This window comes from Notechis scutatus, unplaced genomic scaffold (assembly GCF_049901735.1).
Source record: "Notechis scutatus isolate UNSWTSFEM ecotype Mainland unplaced genomic scaffold, rNotScu1.2 NSCUSCF32, whole genome shotgun sequence".
Taxonomy (NCBI): domain Eukaryota; kingdom Metazoa; phylum Chordata; class Lepidosauria; order Squamata; family Elapidae; genus Notechis; species Notechis scutatus.
In genome coordinates this window covers 240,748-259,222 of record NW_028263155.1, presented here as the reverse complement: position 1 = coordinate 259,222, position 18,475 = coordinate 240,748, and the positions used below count along the sequence as shown (strand labels likewise).

Sequence of the window (18,475 nt, the reverse complement as noted above, 5' to 3'; positions counted from 1 at the left end):
AATTCCTCCTTCAGCTGCTAAGTGCCCAAAGGCCCCTCCGCCTCAAGGACGTCCAAGCGGGAAGGGCTGCTGTCCCGCCCGGGAATCATGGGATTCCCTCGCTCCAACGTGCTCCCTTAAGGGTTGGATTGTGTCGTTTCCCGGTATTTTGTTCATCTGATCTGGCACCATCCAGGGAGGCTCTCGCCTGCGGAGGTGGGGGGAGGGGGAGACGGCAGTAAAGCCCCCCCATTTGTCTCTCTTAAGTCAGAGGGTTTTTGCAACTGGGCCGCAAGTGAGTCTGGTGGCCCTGCCCACCTGAAGAACGGGGCTTGTGTGGCACCCAACCTCCCCTCCCCTCCCGGTCCAGGCTGCCAATCCGTGGTAAGCAGCCCCTGACCGGCCGAGCCCTGTTTCAAGGGCCCCATCAGCCGCCAAAGCTGGCTTGGAAGCCGCCTTCCGATGCGGCTCCTCCTTTAAGGCTCAGGTTCCCTTCCCTCTTTCCAGGGGCCATCAGCAACGCAACCTCCCTCTTCACCTACGACAGCTGGGAGCTGCTGGAGAGCTTCGTCTACGGGCCCAAGCACCACGCCTCTTTCCTGCCCTCCTTTTCGGTCCCCGGAGACGCCAACCAGACGCTCGTGCAGCAGGCGGCCTCCGTCTGCCAAGGCGATCCCTTCTGCCGCTTCGACGCCCTGACGACTGGGGACCTGGCCCTGGGGAGCCTCACCAGGGCCTCCCACCAGCGCTTCCAAAAACTCCAGCAGGACTTGAAGCCAGGTAGCCTCACCTCACTCACACACACACACACACACACACACACACAAGCTTCCCCTCCGAGGCGGCTGCTGCCTGCAGTCGACGGCATTTTACAGCCCGGCACGGAACGGGAATCCGGAGAACTCAGGCGGCAGCCACGAGGGCCTTCCGCCCGCCCCTCCCAGTCCGGCCTTCAGCCTGGAGCTCCTGGCAGCCCCCAGTCGGCTGGAATCGACTGACTCCGCTGGGAGGCTGAAGCCACCGGAGGGCAACGCTAAGCAGCCACCCCAGGGGAGGCACTGGGCGGACGGCGTGGGCAGATGTCAGCCAGGTGCAAACGTTCTCCAGCCGACAAGGAACAGCCAAGCCCCCTCGGATGCTGGGGGTGGACTGGCCGTGCGAAGGGCACCAGGGACCCCAACAGCCCCCCACACGCCCTGTAGAGGAGGGATGAGGGAAAGGGCCACTCCTGAAGCAGCCACCCGGGAGCCGGACTCAGCCGGCGCAGGAGGCTGGCCAAGCGTCAGGGGGGCAGGAGGCTTTTATCTCTGGCCCAGGCCTGGCCCATTGGAAACCCTCCCGGTGTGTTCCCACCCCCACCCCCGCAGTGGTTTCGTGCGGCTGGCTGGCCCCACCCGCCAATGGGGAGAAGATCGGGACCGACTACCTCCAGGGCTCCCTGATCCACTTCCGCTGCCATCCCAGCTACACCCTGGTGGGCTCGGCAAGCAGGCTGTGCCAGGAGAGCGGGACCTGGTCGGGAACGGCCCCCAGCTGCCTCCCCAACGCAGGTAGGACCCTCCAGAGGTTCCCTCCCCAGCCCCCAGCCCCCTGCGACCACCCACTTTACAACGGGCACCCAGAGGACCCTCCCTGCGGCTGCAGGGCTCTCAAGAGGAAGGGAGGGAGGGAGGGGAGAAGGAAGGAAGGAAGGCAGGGAGGGAGGGAGGGAAAGAGGGAGGGAAGGAGGGCAGCCCGACTTCCCTGCTTTGGTTCCTCTGGGGGGAATTGGGGGAGGTGAGGGGGGCTGGGAGGGGGGAGAAGAGATTCTAGGAGGTCCCCATGGAGGTGAAATGCAATCCGGGGGAGGCTGGATGCTCTTCAGGGACCCCGGGTGGCTTCCCCACCACTGTAGAAACGGTTGTCAAATGGGGGACTCCACAGAATGACGGCTTCAACCTGCGAGGAAGTTTCCCCGTCCCAGCCCTGGTTGTAAGTCAAGGACTGGCCGCCATCTGGAGGGGCTTCATCCCAGCCTCCAGGCCAGGCCAGGCCTCCCCGGGAGGGACGGACGGAGGTGGGGACGGCTCCCCCCGCTCCGGCAGCCGGGAAAGGGCTTGTGCGCCTCGTGGGCCCAGAGCCTCTTGTGGCGGGGGGAGAGGTCCAGTTAGCAACACCCCTCCCCGGCCCCCATCCAGAGACCCCGGGTCACGATGAAGCCAGGCAACCCATCCCGCCTCCCCTTGACCGAAAAGGGTCCCGACCGCCTGTTACCTTGGAAACCTGCCACGTCTGTAGTCTTGGCAATACGGCCCTTGCTGAGGCCCCTAGGGGTCATCTAGTCCAGCCTCTCCTCTCCTGCAGCTGACGGCCTTGCCTTCTGTCTCCCAGGAAGCAGCCTGCCGCCCTCGGCGCTTGCGATCCTGAAGGCTGCCTTCGTCTTCTGGATCGTCTGGTGAGCCGGCTTCAGCATCGACCCTCTCTTGGCTCCCCCTCCTCCTCCTCCCGAAGGTGCTTTGGACGACCACCTCCACCCCTGCGCCCCCGGCAATGGACCGCCGACGGATGAGCCCCATCGGGCCCCCGACCCCCAGTCCCTGGACGGGGCCCCGGTCCGTGGGATGCAGGCAGGACGCTGGACTAGGCCGCCCTCCAGTCCGTGGAGAAACCGAACCGGTCCCTGGGACCCCAAAGGATGGCTGACTTTCACCCGCACCCGATGGCCGGGCCAGGGAGGGGGGGGGCCTCCGCCGAGATCCCAGGCTCCTCCCTGCTGGCTCTCTGGGCCGGGCGTGGGGACCCCAGCGGTCCAATAAAGGGGCCCTGTGACGGGAGAGATACAAAGCAATGAGACTCCTCTTTATTGAACGCTCGTCTACAAATCACGCGGCACCAAAAGCGACAAAGAAACGGCGGCCACAGTGGGGGGAGGAACATGGGATGCGGAGCTCCCGCTCAGGGCAACCGCACCACCGGTGGGGAAACCGGCAGCTCAAAACGGGCACCGGGAAAGGGCAGCCCTCCCCAGGGCTCTCGCGCTCCGTCCAGGCCCAGCCGCCTGGGCAGGAGGCGGGGAGGGCAGGGGCACACAGGTGGGAAAAACACTCTCCCTTTCCCTTCAAGAGGCCAGGTAGGCAGCTGGGGGAGAGAGGGGAGGAGGGGGAGCAGCTTTTCCTTGCTTTCAATGCTGCCCACCCTCCACCCCCACCCCCTCCTTCTGGGGCTCCACGGCAAACAGGCAGGGATAGACGCTGTTGCCTTCCACGCTTGGCGAGCCAGCCAGGAGGACAGGCCCAAGTCCCACCCCCTTCTGCTGGGAGGAGCAATCGAAAGCCCCCCTCCACCCCTGGGAAGAGGGATCCTCAGCTGAAGCCCCGTCCGAAGGGAGAGGAGGAGGGTTGGGAGACGGAGAGACAAACCAGTCCGGTCCCCGCCGAGCTGCTTCCCTGCCCGTCTTCTCGGGGTGGGGGTGGGGGGCTCCGCCTCTCTTGGCAGCAGCCAGCCTGGCGCCCCAAGGCCTGCACCAGGGCCCATCCGCTCCAAGGAGAGCCCTTCCTCCGGGCTTCCTCCCGGCCTTCTGCTCCCGGGGCTCCCAAGGCAGCAGCTATCTGCGGAGTCTGGCCGGAGAGTCCCGGGAGGCGTTGCGGTGGATCGCTCTGGCCAGGGCCCACCTCCAGCAAATGCAGTCCTCCTGGCTGGGAGGATCGGCCCAAACGCTCCCCCTGGGAAGAGGGTCTCCCGGACAGGAGGCGTCTCGGATCGTCCCACGGCCGGGCCGCTTGTTATTGCCGACACCGTTTGCTAGCCAGCCGATCCCTGGCCCAGAAGCGCAAAGGGGCAGGCTCTTGTTGTGACAGCTTCGCCTCCTCCCCTGCGCAGCCCACGCGCCAACCTCCAGGGGAAGGGGAGGGGGAGGTGACGGGGCCTGAGCTGGAGGAGGGGAGCGCAAGGCAGACTCTCAAGCCGGTGATGCTGGTGCTGTGCTGGGGACCCCCTGGCCGGTCCCGGCGTCGGTCCGTTCTCGGCGGGAGGGTCGGGTGATGGAACACAGAAAAAGTCCATGCTTGATGGAACGAGGGGAGGGAAACGGGGGAGAAACGGGGCGGGGGGGAACCTGGGCCAGGCAACATTTATGTGTTGCGCACCCCCAGGGACTGTTCCAACTCTTGCCGGCGCTGCTGGATCTGAAAAGGGGGCAAAGAAAAAGCAAGTCAGGTTTCAGGAGCCGCTGGGCCCAAGGAGAAGGGGGGGGTGAGGGAGGTTGGAGAGCCAGCCCCTCCCTCCTTGCCTTGCAGTAGAAGTATCTGCTCACGGCCTCCTGGGACCACGGCTGCTGGTAGAAGTCTGCCCTCCGCTCCTCTTCCGGGTTCCCCACCACGTCGGTCATGACCTGCCGAGCAAGAAGAAAAACACCCCCCGCACCGTAAGCAAAGCCCAGAGGCGTCTAGCTCCCTTCCGGGTTCAGCGGAGGAAAGAAACCTGGGCTTCCTCAAGTGTACAAAGTCTGTTTGAAAAGCAAAACCGATTTTAGTGCAACGCTGGGAATTGCTTCCATTCCCAGCCGGAAGCTTCTCTTAAACCGTTCCCCAAGATAAGCACCCACCTTTCAGGGCTGTGGGACGCTGCCAAAAACAGAAGGATCCCATGAAGTATCAAAGAAACCAACCCAAGGACCCGAAAAAGCCAACCAGAGTACACAAGAGCTTCCAGGAGGACTCGGAACCTATTGAACTACCTTGCTTCCTGCAAAGGTTTCCTCCTCTTGGCCTGACTTTTATCCCTGATCACCTCCCAGCCTTACTCCGAGTCGCCCCTTTTGCTTCAGCTGCTCTGCGCAACTGGGAACCGGCTCACCTGGGTCCTCTGCCTCGCTGCTGGTAGACTCCGGAGGCTCCAGAGGCGGCACCCCCACGCCCGTCCCTGCCTCGGACGCAGGACCCCCCTCCCAGTCCTCTCCAGACTGGTCCCCATCTCTTCCCCACTGTCCGACTCCGCTGCCGGCTGCCCGGCTGCCAGTGAACCACAACCAAAGGGAGGCCTCGGCCACGCCAGACGCCTGCTGGTGGCTCTAACTTAGGCCGCACCCGTTGTTCGTGACGAGGCTTGGACAAATTCGGTCACAGGAAGGGGGGAATTTCCAAGCCTTGGAATGGGCGACACGCAGCTCCCGAGATCCACGGAAGGCAAACTATTCCCCCAGTTCTGCCTTTACTGGCCTTACCAATTCGAGGGCCTGAAGGTCAGAAAAGGGAGGGGCAGGGACAGCACCCTTCCAACCTTTGGGATGACCGAGCGAGCCCTGGCGCCTCTACGGGGAGGGAGGGTGGGGGGGATTCTACCAGTTCTATAGAACCGCTGGTTACGATTCTGCGCAGTTCGGAGAACCGGCAAATCACGCCACTGGCTGGCCCCTCCCCTCCCGCCCCTCCCCGCCCAGGAGGCTTCCTGAGGCCCAGTCAGGGGTGGAGTTCAGGGTGCCAGGGGTGGGGGGAGGAGGGAGGGAGGAGAAGTGGCCTGAGAGCAGAGCCGAACCTTCCTTAGGCCTGAAGCGGCTGTTTTTCAGTGCAGACTCAGGCAGCAGATGGCAGAAAGGTAGATCTCTGAGTGAATCTGTGATTCTGCACGCTTGCCTGCTGTTGCCTGGTTTTGGGTAATCCTTGCTCTTTTTTTTTTATAAAAACTAAATATTGACACAACTATTTACATCCAAGCCACGCCCAGCCAGTCACGCGACCCACCAAGCCACGCCCACCAATTAGGCCACGCCCACAGAACCGGTTGTTTCAGCTATTGGAATCCCACCCCTCCAGCTGTGGGAGGGCAAAGCCCCCTCGCCCTGCCCTCGCCCTGCCCCCACCCACCCCCCCCGAGCAAAGGAAGAAGCCAAAGGGGGCTCCGGCCGAAAGTCCCGACTCCCGTGCCCTGCGGCGGCTCTCGTGGTTCCCCTCTCGGCTCAAGCGCCCGGTGCTCCCCACCGACCTTGAGATCCCTACTCTGGGAGCGGAGGAGGTCCTGGATGTAGCCCTTGGGGTCTCTGGAGAAGCTGAGCATGAAGTCTCGCTGGATCTTCAGCTGGTTGATGGACTCGATCGTCTCGTGGATCTGCGGGGGAGGGGAGGAAGCAGAGGGAGGGGCCCCGTCTCAGCCTCGGCAACTGGCTGGGCTGGGCGGCGGGAGGGGAGCAGCCTGTCGCTGGGGCAAAGAGGCGCCTCTGGGCCGATGCCAGGGGTCAGCCGCCCCGTCTCTCCTGGACGGAGGGGGAGGGTCCGGGACGTTCCCGGCCAAGGGGAGCCCGCTGGCCCTTCCTTTCAGGGAGAAGCGGTCATGACAAGGAGGGCTCCTCCCCTGCCCCACTTGGGCCCCAAAGGTCCCCTCAAACGGGCCCCGTCCCCCTTTCCATAGAAGAGGCTGTTGGGGTAGGAGGGCTGCTCCCAAGGGAGGCACGGAGGGAGGGAGGGAGGGCCTCCATTCGGTCCTGGGCTCCGAGGGATTTGGCCGGTCCCCCAGGAGGGGAGGGAATCCTCTCCCCTCCCCAAGGTTTGTGCAGACGGACTGGCCTGCCTCACCTTGGGGGTGGGACGGGGGGATGAAGAGGCCGGCCTGGAGGCCCGGAGACGGGGAGTTCTAGTCCTGCCTGAGGCCCGAAAGCCGGCTGGGTGACTTGGGGGCCGGCCCACTCCTCTCTCTCGCAGGATGGTGGCCGTGGGGGAGGGCTTGGGGGAGGGAGGAGGAGGCCTATTGGTGGCCTGGAGTGATTGACCAGTGCCGGACGGAACCCTGGCCTAATGCAAATGGATCAACCCAACATCGCCCGCTCCCTCTCCATCGCAGCCCCCTCCCGGGGCGCACCTTGTTGTCCAGGGTGGTGATCTCCTGCTGGTTGGCGGTGGAGAGCAGGAAGCTGCTCATCTGCCCTTTCAGGGGGTCCTCCACCTCCACGTCGATGTCGTAGCAGGCCGTCTTCTTCTGGTCGTTGGGGTCCACGCTGAGGGAGGGAGGCCCAAGCATCAGCCCCCTCCCTCCTTCCCCCAAAGGCTGCAAAGCCCCCCTCCCCATTTGGAAGGGTTGGATGAGCCTCCGGCTCTCCCGCCCACCGAGGGGGAGGGGGTTCTGACTCTGACCTGATGATGTGGTTGATGACGATGGGATCCGGAGGCAGGAGGAGGTTGGTGAGCCTCTGCGGGATCTCGGAGAACTTCAGCCGGGAGCAGTCAAAGATCTGGAAGGGCAAAAGCGCCGACAAGGACGTCGGAGGAAGAGGAGGGCGTCGCTTCCAGCCCCTCCCACCCGAAGGGCCACCCACACTCCTCACCAGCCTCCCCCAGGGGCCTCGTTGCTGGGCCAGCCAGGTGGGCCTCGCGAGGCGGGGCGGAGGGAGGGGCTGCGCTAGGCCTCCCTCCTCCGCCTTCCCTGGGACCTTCCAGCTTAGCCTGGCCAGGGTTAGTCCCAGCTCTGCCGGGGGGGTCTGGGCCCGGAGCTCTTGCGGCCTGGTCCATGGGAGGGTGGGGGGTGGGGGGAAACGGTCTCCTCACCACTACCAGCCGGGGACCCAGCACAGGCGAGCAGTTTGCCCCGGCCCTCCCCCTTCTTCCTGGCAACTCGTCAAGCACTCCTCGGCCTGTTTCAGAGGTGCCATAAAGAAAGGCGGGGGGAGAGAGGGAGGAAGGAAGCCGGAAGGAGCAGGGCAGGGCAGTCGAAAGCCGGAAGGTCATTCCACGCTTGTCCCGCAGGGACTGTAGCTGGGCTACCGGATCTTCTACCCGCCCACCCCCCCGGAAATCCTTCATTGGAGGATGTCATGGATGACCCACCCAGGGAAGAGGAGGGGGGACACACACGGTGAGTGACGTAGGGCGGAGTGGGCTGCATCCAGGCGAAGGCTGGAGGCTCATGATTTCATCCGGGCGCTTCCCCGCCCCTTGGTCCACCCCCGGGTCGGCCCACGGATGGCTCTGCTCAGCCCGGGACAAGCGCCACGGAGGCCCAAATTTCCCTTGGTGAGCTTGCCGCCTTCCCTCGGGACTCCGCGCCCCTCTGGCCTGAAGCGAGGGCAACCCGGGGCTCCGTTCGGATGAATCGCCCCCCCCGCCCCCCAGGAGCAAATCGCTCGCCCTGACCTGCTGGAAGTACTTGTCGCAGTTGATGTACTCCTTGTCGTGGGAGTCCTGCAGCTTGTTGGTCTTGATGTACTGCCAGAGGGCCTGGATGATGGCGGAGCGGGTCTGGGTGTGGATGCCCAGCAGGCGGGCCAGGCGAGGGTCCAGCTTGAACTGGGAGGCTGCGGACAGAGAGCCGACCCCAAGGGTCCCCTTGGGCAACTGAGGGCCTCCTTGAACTCCAGAAGGCCGGAGGGGGCCTTGGGGGCAAGGGGGCCCCTCCGGCCGGGCCCTCCAGCAGGGCCAACCGCTCTCGCCGGTCTTCCCAACGGGGACCCCAGGAGCCCTCAGCCCCAACGGCCCGTCGGCACTCGCTCCCGGCCTTCCTCGCGGCGGCTTTCCTGGATCTGCTCAGGGCTTCCACGTACTTGCGGTGACAAATAAAACACCGGCGGTTATTGCAGAGAAAGTCTGCTCTCCTCCTCCTCCTCCTCCTCCTCCTCCTCCTCCGGCCTGGCTGCAAAGGGCCCCACGGGAATCCCCACCCACCCACTGCAGGCAGCATCCATTTATTGGCTTTTCCCTTTATTCTATTTGGGAGCCGGGATGGACCCATCGGATAAACCTCTCTCTCTAAATATATATAAAAGCAAAATTATCACTCGCATAGCGTCACAGTATCTCCAGCACCTTGAAGCCCACAAACTTGGAAATTTGGCCCTTATGTTCCTCTTGGCTTCTAGAGGCTCCCTAAGAAAGGATTTTTTCCAAATGACCCTCAGAGCATTTAGAGTATTTCCTGTATGATGATGATGATGATGATTATTATTGTTTTGTTGTTGTTATTATTATTGTTATACTTGTTATTTGTTGTTTTTTATGATGATTCTGATTCTTATGATTCTTATTCTTATGATTCTCATTCTTATTCAAGAGGCTCTGATGCTCAGGCGTCCAACTCCCGCTCGCTGCCTGACAAGACAAGGCAAAACTTGCAAGCAGAAGAGAAGGAGGCTCAGATTCACAGCACCAATGCAGCTTTAGTCCAGAACTACAGTTGAGCTAAGCCCCGCCCAGGCTCCTTGCTGTCTCCCCTCCTTGCTCCCCCAGCAAATCCTCTTCCCGTTTCCAAGCAGCCCTCCGCTCTCTCCCACCCTGACTGGGCGCTCGCCCGGGGAAGAGCCCTGGAGGCTGGGAGGCCGAGGCAGGCACCATTTTCTTCTTCCTTCTGCTCCTCCCCCCCCCCCCAAACTAAGCCCCATAGCGAAGGACACGGGGCAGGGAGCTACTATAGGAATAAAATGCTGGGTTGGAGGTTGGAGCTGCCCGCTTGTCGCCCCTTGGAATTCTGGGCGGCATTGAGAGTGACAAGCACACCCCCACCCCCCACCCAAGCCACCCCCCACCCCCACCCAAGCCACCCCCACCCAAAGGCCAGGCTCAGCCTGGGGAGCACTTTGCCTGCCCCCTGTCCAGCAGCAGCCTTGGGGCCTCCTCGCCCGGGGGGAGGGAGAGCCTGCCCAAGGCCCCGCCTGCTTCCTGGGCCCTGCGGGGGGAGGGGGGGGGCCAGGATCCTCTCCCCCCCACTCCTCCCCTGCTGGGTCTACGATGGGCGGAGGAGACCACCCGAGGGGAGGGGCTTCCCAGAGGGAGGGGCCCCCTTGCATTGCCGCCGTTGACGGAGTGGTGGGGGGCCGTCTTAGGCAACACCCTAGCCCCCCCCTCCTCCCCCCACGTTCTGGAGGCCCACGGCAGGCTGGGCCCACAAGGTGCCCTGGTGCAAAACGTCCCCGCGGCTACGGCTGCCCGGGAGGGGGGTCCCTGGAGTTTGGGGAGGGTCTCCCCTCGGCCCCTTTTCTGCCAGGAGAGGGGCTGCCCGCCAAGGAAGCCCTCCCCCTCCCGATAGGCTGGGGCCTGATGGGGGGGAGGCAGAAGCACACAGAGGCGTAGGCAAGAGAGGCTGCCCCGTTTCCCCTCCCCTCCGTCTTCCGGGCCTCTCTGGGCAGCAGGAGAGCCCCTCTCCATGGCCTGGCACTGCCCCCTCCCGGAGCCCAGCCCTCCCCCCTTTGCCACAGGGGAGGGGTCCGTCCTCCCGGCTGCTCTCCGGCCATCACAGGACTGTGGAGTCGGGTGGGGGCAGAAGAGCAGCTGGGACGGCCTGCCCCCCTCCCCCGGGAAGGCCGGGCCCTGGGGGAGAGGGGAGGGCAGGCCAGCTGGAGTCCCCAGAAAGGTCCCTCCCCCCCCCCGCTCCCGAAGGCCCCTCCCCACCTGGTAGTCCAGCATGAGGAGCAGGGTGCAGCGCACGCTGACGTCGCCCGGCCTCTTGACCTGGAAGCCGTCCGTCTCTTGGGTGGTGGGGGTCCGGTGCCACTGCGGGGAGGGGCAAAGGTGGGGGGCGGCTCTCAGAGGGTCCTGGGGGGGCAGTTGCTGAGGGAGGGCACCCCAGAGGGCATCTAGTCCTGGGCAAGATCGTCCCAGGCACCTGACCCCCAGCTGGCTGTTAGAAGCCACCGCGCCCCCCATTCAAACCAGACCGGTTGCCCGTTGGCCGATCCTGAACCCCAGCAGCCCCCCACTTCCCTTCTCTGCCTCCCCTCCCCACCGTCCGTGATGACCCTGGCCCCCAAATTTCCTCTCCTCCTCCCCCCAGCCTTCCCTTGTGCCAGGGCAGGATCAAGTCAAGCTTTTTGGGGTGGCCGGTTGGGCCACCAAAGGAAGGAGGAGGGGGGGCTTACAGAATCACAGCCTTTGATGGGGACCTCAGAGGTCATCCAGTCCCAACCCCTGCTTGAGCCCTTACAGAATGGCAGAGTTGGAAGGGGATCTTGAAGGCCATGTAGTCCGACTAGGAAGCTTCCCTGCACTGGGGGGCGGGGGGGCTCTGAGAAAGGCTGGGGGGCAGTTGCAACAGGCAGGCCCAGAGTCAGGCCAGGGTCTCTCTCTCTCTCTGGGAAGGGCGGGGAGGCAGGGCGACCCCTCCCCAAAGGAGAGAAGCAACAGGAGGGCAGACTGCTCCCCCCCCCAAATTCCTCAGCCCCCCTTAAGAAGCCCAAGAAAGGCAGAGGAGGAGGAGGAGGAGGGCGCCCCCTTGTCTCTGCCAGGGGGAGTGGGGAGGGGGGGGGAGCCCCTCACCTCCACCAGGTGGTTGTCCGGCCCGTAGAGGTCCTTGTCCAGCTCAATGACCAGACTCTTGAAGAAGGACGAGAACTTCCGCTTCTGTTTGCTGAGCTGGAGGGGTGGTGGGGTGGTGGGTGGAGGGGGGACAGAGAGAGAGAGTCCCATCAGCGGACAAGGGCTCCCCTCCCCCCGCTCCTCCCTCTCCCCTGCCCTCCCCTGCCTTACGTCGTCCAGCAGCTTCCCTCCACCCGCAGCTCCCAGGAGCGATGCTGCCGTCCGAGTCGTCGGCGTCCGACTTGGCCGGGTTGAAGGTGTTGGAGATGTAGAGGCGCAGCTTCCGCTTTGCTGTGGGGACCAAGAGAGCACCCCCTGTCACGGCCCGGTGGGAGACGGTCTCGAGCCCCTCTTGTTTCCCGGCCCCTCCCAGGCGCCCCCGTACAGAGGCCACCCTGGAGTGGCTCCCTCCCAGACTGAGCGGCCAGAAGGGGAGAAGCCCAGGGGAGGGGGGAAGAGGAGGGGGGGGGAGGGCAGGGGCTGCCACTCAGCCCCCCCCCGCTTTTCCCACTGTCCGCTCCCACCTTTATGGGCCTCTTCAGGGCCTCCTGGATGTCCACCCTCTTCCGCATGATGGTCTGGTCCAGCTTCCGCTCGAAGGCCAGCAGGTCCATATAGGCCTGAGACTCCGGCACCAGCTCCCGGATCTGGCGGGGGGGGGAGGGGGGAGAGAGCCTGGCTGACACACACACACACAGACACAGACAGACACACAGCCCCAGCCCCAGCCCTTAGGGTTGCCCTACCCCCACAGGGGACAGAGCCCCTGCTTCTTCTGTGGGGCCCTGGAGGGCGCAGGGAGGAGGTGCCCCCAAAGGCAGCCCAGGACTCCCTCCAGGCCCCCAGGGCAGCGGGAAGAACCATTGGGGGCCGGCACCTCTGCCCTCCCCCGATCCCACCAGCCCCTCCAGGAACCACAGGCCCCCTCCTGCCCAGCCTGGAGATGACATGTGGGCCAAGAAGGGCAACCCCAAAGCTGCCACTGGCCTTCCTTGGGGGGAAGGAGGCAGCCCCTCCTGTCCAGCTCACCCCCCATCCCCCCCAGGAAAACTCCCGCTTCCTCCTCCCAAGGCAGGCGGCATCATCCCAGCCGCCCCCAGGCGGGTGGGCAGCCGGTCAAGCAGGAAATCGGCAGCCACAGCCCAGCCGCCCACCCCGCTTTCCTCTTCCTTCTCCTCCTCCCCTCCACCCCGGAGCTTCTCTCCCCCCCAAATCGCCACTCACCCTCTGAGGGAGGATTTTGTCCGCCATTTTCCTCCGCTTGGCACTGCGGGGAGAAAAGAGACAGCGGATGCCCAGGGGGTCGGCGGGCAGAGCAAGGGAGCCTGGCCTCCCAGGCACAGCAGCCCCACGGGGTGGGGGGTGGGGGCTTGGTCCCGGAGGGTCTCGGGGGTCTCTCCTTCTCCTACCCCCTCCCCGCGGCTGCCCACTCCCCCGCTCCCTCTGCCCAGCAGGTGGGTGCCAGCTGGTACAGAGCAGTGACTGGCCGCAGGGGGAGAGAATCAGGTGCCCCCTCCGCCTTCCTCCTCCTCCTCCTCCTCCTCCAAGGCTGCCCTCCCCTTCAGGACCCTCCCCCGAAGGCTGAGGAGGGGGCTGGATCCGCTCTTGGGCCTCCCTCCCTCCCTTTTGGCCGGTCGCTCACCTCCGGGACCGGTTCTGCGGGCGCGCCCTGGGCCTGCTGCTGCTGCTGCTGCTGGGCCTGCGGTGGCGGTGGCGGCTGGGCCTGCGGCTGGGCCTGGGCCGGGGCGGCGGCTGGGGCTGGGGGCCGCCCTCTGCGCGCGTGGGCTCCGTCACCGCCGGCGGCATCCCGGGACGCACCGAGGCGCTTCCGACGTAGGGCGCCCGGGGTCCCATGGGGGCCCCTGGTGGGGCATGCGAGCACCGGAGGGCATCCCAGGGCGCTGGGGGTGGGGGGAGAGAAGCAGAGGGGGAGGCTAATGAAACGGGCCCCACAGCCACATCCCACCGGAAGGAGCCGAGACAGAGAACACGCCCCCTCCCCAACCCGTCTGTGTTGGGCCCTCTGCTGCTTGGGGGTGGGGGTGGGGGGTCCACAGAGGGCACAAACTGCCCCAGAGTCAAGCCCCCCGTAGTTTCAGAAGCAGCCCCCGTCCCCAGGGGGCCAACTGCAACAGGAGGGGCTGGCATCCCATCAGCCGTGGGGCAGATCCGCTCTAGGCATCAAACGTTTCCGCTTGCAACCACCTCTCCTTTCAACTCCCTCCCCAGGTGGTGCCTTGGGAAGGGAATCAGGGCCCTCTCCTCCCTCGGAAGCCCTGCAACCCGCATTGCTCCCTTCTCCGTTCCTCCTGGCGTGCCTTAGGATGAAGAGGGGGTGGGCCTGGGTCTTCCTCCTCGCTTCTCCTCCCTAGCCAATGCAGAACCCGACCCGGGGTGGGGGGTGGGAAACTGTTTCCAGGAGAGGAACCCCCCCAGGCTGACCCAGGTCTTGGGAATACCCTGCCCCAGGTCAGCCCCCTCAAGTCATGGACGAAAGCAGCCTGGTGACGCCTCTGGGATGACCGAGCGTGGCACAAAGACAAACCCAGCCAGATATCATTAGCTCCTCAACTTTGTCCCCCCCCCCGCAGTGGGCCGGTTATCTTCCGGTTTGGAGAAGAAAACTTTCCCAGGCACCTGCAACAGCCTTTGCCTGCAGATATTCGAGTCCAAAAAACATTGTAAACGGAAGAGTTGAGACTATAAATCCAACCAAGCAAGATAATAAAGAGAATAAAATAAAAAAAATAAAAAAGATAATAAAGATAATAAAATAAATAAAAAAAGGATAATAAAGATAATAAAAGAGTTCTGGAAGTGAAGTGACACGGCAAGTGAATCCAAGCCAGTGGGGAGGAGGCCCGCAACTCAAGAGAAGAGCAACAACAGTCAAAACGTTTCCGCTTGCAACCGCCTCTCCTTTCCACTCCCTCCCCAGGTGGTGCCTTGGGAAGGGAATCAGGGCCCTCTCCTCCCTCGGAAGCCCTGCAACCCACCTTGCTCCCTTCTCCGTTCCTCCTGGCGTGCCTTAGGATGAAGAGGGGGGGTGGGCCTGGGTCTTCCTCCGAATCCCCTTCTCCCCTGTTCCTACCTCTCCCCTGCTCTGCCCAGCCTGACTTTGCCCTTCCCGATGCCCTGACAGCTCTTCCTCTTCCTCTTCCAGTCACGACACCCTCAATCCGGCCTTTGGGGTCAACAGCTGGACCCCCAAGAATCCTAACAAGAGTTGGAAGGAACCTGATAGGTCATCTAGTCCAACCCCTCGCACCAAGCAGGTCGCCTGATCTAGAAGGTGGATCCCAGGGGGCAAGATTGGTGTCCAACAGTTTCCCAGTGGCTTTCTCTCCCCGGTAGCCCCCCTTGACTAAAGCCCCCGCCAAGGCTGCCATTTATATAAGCGGTACAGAAGTCCAAGCCAGAGGGGTGGGGGTATTTGTGGTCCTCTTGGAGGTGGTTTATTTGGAAAAGATCCTCCGATCTGCCCCCCCGTCCCTTTTCGTGCCTCTTCCCAGAGCCCAGACCAGCTGCTGGGACCGACCCCCCGCTCTGCCCATCCGCCAGCAATGGGACCACCTGTCCCGCCAACTGGCCCAGGCCGCCCCTTGGCAGCAGCAGCAGCCCCTGGCGCCAGGCGGGCAGCCCCCGCGCTCTGCTCCCCCCAGGAAGGCCCAGCTGCTTCCCGTCAATCACAGCCTATCACAGCCGGAGGAGCCGGATCCCCAGGGGTCCCTGAAGGCTTGGAAGAAGAAGCTAGAATGGCACGGGGGGGTCAGCCTAGAAGACCTCCGAGGCCCCTCCCAGATCTCCTCTGATTCTGGTTCCTGGCTCTGTGGCCCCCTGGGAACAACAACCACTCCCTGGACAGGCTCCTCCGGGGGCCCTCCGGCTGGGCCCAGAGGGGGCTTCGGGAGGGAAAGGGGGAGTGGGCGGTCCAAGCCCCCAAGGGGAGGGAGGGAGGGGTGCTGAGAGGAAAGGGCGCTTCCCGGACACAATGCCATCCCTCGGCTCAGCCACTCCCTCTCTCCACACTGCCACTAAGTGTGTTCACTAAGACTGCGCTCCTCCTCCTCCTCCTCCTCCTCCTCCTCCTCCTCCTCCTTCCTAGGACCCTCTCTCCTCCCGCTTAGGCCTACATCCCTATTGCTTGGATCTTCTCCGTTTATATTGCTTTATTTGTTCCCCAGTACGACCTGGTTGCTTATTAGTATCCTATGACTATCCTTAGGATTCTCCACGAAGGTATTTTTTTTTTCCCCCTTTCCCTTTACGTACCCTGGGAGCATTTGCCCCACAAACTCCTCGTGTCTCCAATCACAACTGGCCAATAAAGAATTTCTATTCTGTTCTATCTATTCCCTATTCCCTATTCTACGTTCCCTATTCCGTATTCTATTCCATTCCCATTCTATATTCCATATTTTATATTCTTTATTCCGTATTCCGTATTCTATATTCTGTCCTCTCCTATCCTGTCCTTCCGGCAAGCACCCCTGGGAGAACAAACTTCTTCGCCAAGTGGGAAGCAGCAGGCAGCCGACCCCGTCAGTTGCAAAGAAATCACTTGAGGCGAACAAGTGGGGAGGGGCAAGGGACCCGTGCCGTGAAGAGAGAGAGAGCGGAGGGCAGGCGATGTAAAAGGCCGCCTGCATCCCACGCCTGCCTGCTCCGATGGGGCTTCGCTCCTTTCGGCCGACCCCCCCAGCCACCCTGAACTTCCCTTTCCGGTTGGGGGTGTGTGGGGGAAGGCTGGGGGGGGGAGGGGAGCGGGGGCGCAGGCCAGGATCTCGATCAAGGCCAGCCGGGATCCTTTGACTGGCCAGAAGGCAACCACGGAGGCCCCCGAGGCCAGAGAGTCCCTGGGCGCAAGGACACGGGGCTGACTCATCCCCACCACGGGGCAGAGTGGTGGCAGGTGGCCCGAACGGTGGGCGGGGAGGCCTTTAGAAGCCACCTGGCTGAAGGCAGACGGGAAGGGAGGCCACCAGGTCAGGGCGGCCTGGGGAGCGTCGGGGGGCAGAGGCCATCAGCCCTGAGGCGCCCAGGGGGCGGCGATCCAAGGACCGAGACCGTCCCCAAGCCACACTGGGGGACGCCTGGCGAAACCTCGGCCCTGTATAACAGATTACCAGAGTTGGAAGGGACCTGATAGGTCATCTAGTCCAACCCCCCAAGCGCCCAAGCATTTCTGCCCAAGGGCGGTATCGACCAGGCCAAGTTTTTCTTTCGTCCGTACGCCCCTCCCCCCCGACTGTTGTGGTTTGGGGGCCAGGCCTATGGCAACGGGCATTGGTAGCTAGTGCCAGGCCGAAGCCGAAGGGCCCAGTGGCTCTCTCCAGCCTTCCCATCCTCCCCTTCTCCTTCGGGCTCCACTAGCCGGGGACACCCCCTCCCCAAGACGCCAGGCCTCCTCCTGGGCTGTTGAAGGGGGGAGGAAGACCAAGAGCCAGTCCCCGAGAGGGCAAGCAAGGGCTCCCCAGCTAAGGGGCTCACTGGGGCCTCTCTACTCCGCCCCCCTCATACTGGGCGGAGGAGGAGGAGGAGGAGGAGGAGGACGGGCCTGCAGGGAGGGGACTCCGGAGTGTGGAAGAGGCCAGGAAGAGGAACGTTGTCCAGGGGTCTGCGCAACTGACAACAACAACAACAACAGGGCCTCTCTAACAGCTTCTCCTCCTCCTCCTCCTCCTCCTCCTCCTCCTTCCTCCCACTTTCCTCCTCCTGGGCTGCGCCATCCTAAGATGCCAAGAGCCAAGAAGAAAGTTTGGCGGAATGCCTCCGTGCCAAGGGCAACTTTTGGGAGGGGAGGGGGAGCCTCGGGCGCTCCTCCTCCTCCTCCTTTCGTTTCGGGTCCAAAGGAGGGGAGGGCTCTTAAAGGAGCCCGGCCTTCCCGGGGACTCCCCCAAGCAAGGAGCGCTGGGGAGGAAGAGATAAGACCCCCCCCAGGACGGGACAGGAGCCAGGGCAACGCAGACAGATTGCTAGAGATAGATTTCGACAGGAATTCAGCTGCGCTCCATTCCAAGCTGCTCCTAGGGGGGCCCTGCCAAGGGGAAAGGGATCCCTTTGGATAACCTCAGGAGGTCCCCCCATCAGGGGGCCACAGACAGCCTTTTCGCAACTGGGCCGCGGGAGGGACCAGCTGGGCCGCCCACCAATGCTGATGCGCCCAGCCCCACTCGGGCGAGGCTCACGGGCCCTGGGTGCCCCACTGGCTCGACCACTCGCGACCGCACGCACGCCGGCCTCCCCCAAAACCACCCTTTCTTCTCCTCCCTCCCTCCTCCGCTCCGGCCCGCGGGAGGGAAACTCTTGTGCGAAGGGTCTGGGCTGGACTAGAAGACCTCCCAAGGTCCCTTCCGCCTCTGGGGGTCCTGTCAGTCTGATGCCAAGACGCAGCAGCTCTGCAGGGCCCCTCCTGGCCCCAGAAGGGGCTCCGCCAACGGCAGCACCAAGCCCCCACCGAAGCCGCTGCCAGCCGGGGGCTACGGGAGAGAGGCCTGGAGTGGGGGTGGGCAAGGGGGCCTGCTCTACGCCCCCCCGGGGCAAAGCCCACCCAGGCACCAGGCCTGCGCCTCCCCTCCCCTGAAGCTGCCCGGAGGAAGGGGCCCCATGCCACGAGCCTCCTCCACCAAACCCTTCAGCAGCCGCCAAGACCCAACCGATGCCCAGGTGGCCCCTGGAGTCCAAGCTGCCTTGAAACCCCAGCGCCCCGTTGGGGCTGTGGCAGGCCCCGGGTGGCCCAGGCCAGGTTTTTTGGGGGTGCCTGGGCCAAAGAGGGGAAGGGCCACCCCCTTCTAGCTCTCGCTCCAGCTTTGCTGGTGTCCGGCTGGGGAGAAGGGCGGGAGGGGAAACCTCGACCCTCCTCCCCCCTCCCGGAAGGAGCCAGACGGGGGTGGGGCGTGGGGGGAGACCCGGGACACCCCGAGGCTCCCCACCTGCTCTCCAAGCCCACGCTGGGGGAGGAGAGGAGAGGGGACCCTCCTCCCCCGCCCGGCTCGGCCTCCCCCCCTCCCCTTCCCGGCCCCGAACTTTTCCGCCACTCACCACCCCGTGGACTAGAAACTCGAAAAGTTTGCTCTTGGTGGCCTTCCGGGCGCCCCCGCTGACTTCCTCGGCGGCCATGGGGGCTCCGCTCCCCGCCCGCCCGCCCGCCCTCCTCCCCGGCCGCCTTTCTTCCCTCGCCTGGGCAGCCGAGCCCTTGCTGGCCGCTCCTCCGCTCGCACTTCTTCTACCAGCGGCGCCGCCGGCCGAGC

General features: G+C 64.2%; 2 protein-coding genes across 2 annotated transcripts in view; one reads left to right on the top strand and one right to left on the bottom strand.

Annotated features, from left to right (window-relative positions):
- Window positions 1-2,804, top strand: part of SUSD2 (sushi domain containing 2) — a 13,294-nt gene extending 10,490 nt beyond the window's left edge. The window contains 3 exon segments of the mRNA XM_087948905.1: window positions 487-759; window positions 1,347-1,529; window positions 2,350-2,804. Of these exon segments, the coding sequence (XP_087805031.1) occupies window positions 487-759; window positions 1,347-1,529; window positions 2,350-2,417 (524 nt within the window). The 3' untranslated portion in view covers window positions 2,418-2,804.
- On the bottom strand, window positions 2,800-18,475 carry SMARCD3 (SWI/SNF related BAF chromatin remodeling complex subunit D3). The gene is given in 19 exon segments (XM_087948906.1): window positions 2,800-4,142; window positions 4,247-4,348; window positions 5,938-6,060; window positions 6,808-6,943; window positions 7,080-7,177; window positions 8,076-8,236; window position 9,220; window positions 10,323-10,424; window positions 11,187-11,282; window positions 11,397-11,416; window positions 11,419-11,436; window positions 11,439-11,511; window positions 11,744-11,872; window positions 12,450-12,492; window positions 12,868-12,894; window positions 12,896-12,993; window positions 12,996-13,084; window positions 13,087-13,126; window positions 18,267-18,475. Coding segments are annotated over 19 exon segments (1,488 nt in total). The 5' UTR covers window positions 18,345-18,475; the 3' UTR covers window positions 2,800-4,088.